This window comes from Crocuta crocuta, unplaced genomic scaffold (assembly GCF_008692635.1).
Source record: "Crocuta crocuta isolate KB4526 unplaced genomic scaffold, BGI_CrCroc_1.0 scaffold65, whole genome shotgun sequence".
Lineage (NCBI taxonomy): Eukaryota > Metazoa > Chordata > Mammalia > Carnivora > Hyaenidae > Crocuta > Crocuta crocuta.
Window position 1 is genome coordinate 522,079 of NW_027530683.1, and position 2,539 is coordinate 524,617.

Below are 2,539 nucleotides of genomic sequence, written 5' to 3' on the forward strand. Positions count from 1 at the left end.
GCACAGAGCCGCGGGGCTTAAACCCACAGACTGAGATCATGACCTGAGCCAAAGTCGGTTGCTTAACCAACTGAGCCACCCAGGTGCCCCTGTCCCACTTATTTTAACCTGTTATCAAATAAACAGTTTTTTTTATTTTGTAGCTAATATTGTTTGTTTTACCACTTAAAAGTATATAATGACTATATTTGAAAATAATATTCAAGAATGGTCAGTATAAAGAGGGGATTTATAATATCTCCTGATTAGTGATCTTTCATGATGCTTATATTCACTGTTTTGTAAAAAAGTGTATAAAACATTCTAGTTTGTTACTATAATTTTTTTAGTAGTTTGTCATAGTTGGTAATATATATGTTGGTAATGGGATGGTCTAGCTATGTATTTGGTCTTGTAGTTCTTTGAATCAGGAAAGAAAGTTTTAGAGATTTTATTTCTTACTCCAGAGTAACATATGTAACTTGTAGATACCTGGAAAATGTAGATTCGTGTGTGGAAGAAATTTGGAATCCCACAATCCCTGTTACTTTCTTCTGTTAAATTCCAACCTTGCCATTTAATCCACGAATGCCTTTAGCTTCATTTCCTTAAGGCTCTGCTTTTGGAGTTATCCTCCTTCCTGCGTCATCACCTGCTCTTCCTCTGGATTTTTCTCATTAACATAGAACCCTAAATAGCAGTCACGTTAAAAACCAACAAACAGAACCACCTTTAGCTTCACATTTTCTCTCATTGCCACCCCATTTCTCTGGTCTCAGTGTGGCTAAACTCAGGAAGTTACCTGTTGTCTATATGATCTCCCCTCCCATTCTATTCTCAACCTAGATTATTCAGATTCTTGTCCCTAACATTACACAGAAACAAATCTTACCAGGTGGCTATCAGTGCCCTACATCTTGCCAGAACTCTCAGCAGCATTACCTAATGAGGATTCTCCTTAGAAACCTTTTGTCCTAGGTTTCTCTGACACTTGCAGTAGCTACTGGTCTTCTGCCTAATCACTGCCTGTGCCTTCTCAGTCTCCTTTTGCTGACTTCTTCCTTTCAGATCTCTTAGGTGTTGCCATGCTCCAGGGCTGTATCTCTGGCTTCTGATCCATCTTCCTCTCTCTGAGTGGTGCAGTATAATCACATAGCTTTAATTACCATCTTCGTGCACGTGATACCCAAATTTATGTCGTTAGTTCTGGCCACTCCCTTTCATTTCCTATTCAGAACTATTTTCCTGTCTCCAAATTTGCTCTTTCCCAAGCTTTTTCCCTCTAACTCAGTGGGGCCATCATCAGACTTAGGAGTTATCCCAGATTTTCTCTTGGCTCTATTCTGGTTTTCAGTTGTTAACCTCCGTTGTTGTGATTTCTCAGAAAATTAAAATATACTATAAGAATTCATGAAAGCAAGATCTTCTAAGTTATAAATTGAAAGTTTTAAAAATGGCTTGGAACGATCTATTTTGTATCTTTAAGTAATTTATTTTCCCATCTTCCTCTTCTCTCATTGTTTTCTTCCATTAGCCGGTTCTTCTTGATAGCAGCAGCATTCTTGCGGATCGCATTCTTCTCATGGACACGTTCTTCCAGATTTTGATTTATCATGGTGAGGTAAGTGTCCATAGCATTTAAAGCTATGCACATATGTGCAATAAAGTCTTTTTATTCATGGAAACTTTCCCCTCTTTACTAAATGGCTACTGTTTCCTCTATGATAAACTTTTGTTTCCATTTTTATAAAATAGGTTTAAATACGATTTTTCCTACTAAAGGTTTTAGACTTCATTTGCAGTTGACCCACCTGTGGTTATTTTGTCCATTTGTCCACATACAATTGGACAAATGGATTTTACACAAAGCATAGTGTTGTGAAAGTGAGAGCACTGATGTATACATAGGAGTATAATACTTGTGGGATTTACCTAAAGACATCAAGAGGGTAAGTGTCTGCGTTTGTCAGTAGGCAGGCTTTCCCTTTCATTATTTCACATAATTGTTTAAAAAGTATTCTGTATGATGCATATAAAGTACTTTAAAGTATTCTTAAAAATATTCCACATGGTCTAAAAACTCATTTAAAGTGTAAGTGAATTAAAAAATTTGTACCTTCACTTAATTGGAATGGTAAATGATTGAAAAGAGCAGAATATTTGAGTAGCTATTAAACTTTAATCCAGTTATGTAGCAGAGGTCTGTTCATTCCTGCACTTACTCATTCAGCAATAATTAAATGCTTCCTCTGTATAAGAAGGCACTATTTTCTGGATGCCTTGAAAGATACAGAGACTCTTTCTTCATAGACTCACACTCAAACTTCTAGTCTAGAATTCTAGTAACTTGTGCAGATTTATTTTTCCAATTGTTTTAATTGTAAGTGATTTTAGATTTGCACTCTAAGAGTAGAGGCATTACTCAAATATATTTTTGAGTAATATTACCTAGACCTTTTAAAAGATTTTATTGTTTATTATTATTTAAAAAGAGTTTTTAACATTATTCAGAGAGAGCTAAACTGCAAGTGGGAGAGGGGCAGAGAGAGAGAGAGAGAGA

The 2,539-nt window shown here is 35.9% G+C and overlaps 1 protein-coding gene across 1 annotated transcript in view; it reads left to right on the top strand.

Annotated features, from left to right (window-relative positions):
• Positions 1-2,539, top strand: part of SEC23A (SEC23 homolog A, COPII component) — a 75,381-nt gene that overhangs the window by 51,213 nt on the left and 21,629 nt on the right. Inside the window, exon 17 of the mRNA XM_077769197.1 lies at positions 1,514-1,600. Within this exon, the coding sequence (XP_077625323.1) occupies positions 1,514-1,600 (87 nt within the window). The remainder of the gene's footprint in view (positions 1-1,513; positions 1,601-2,539) is intronic.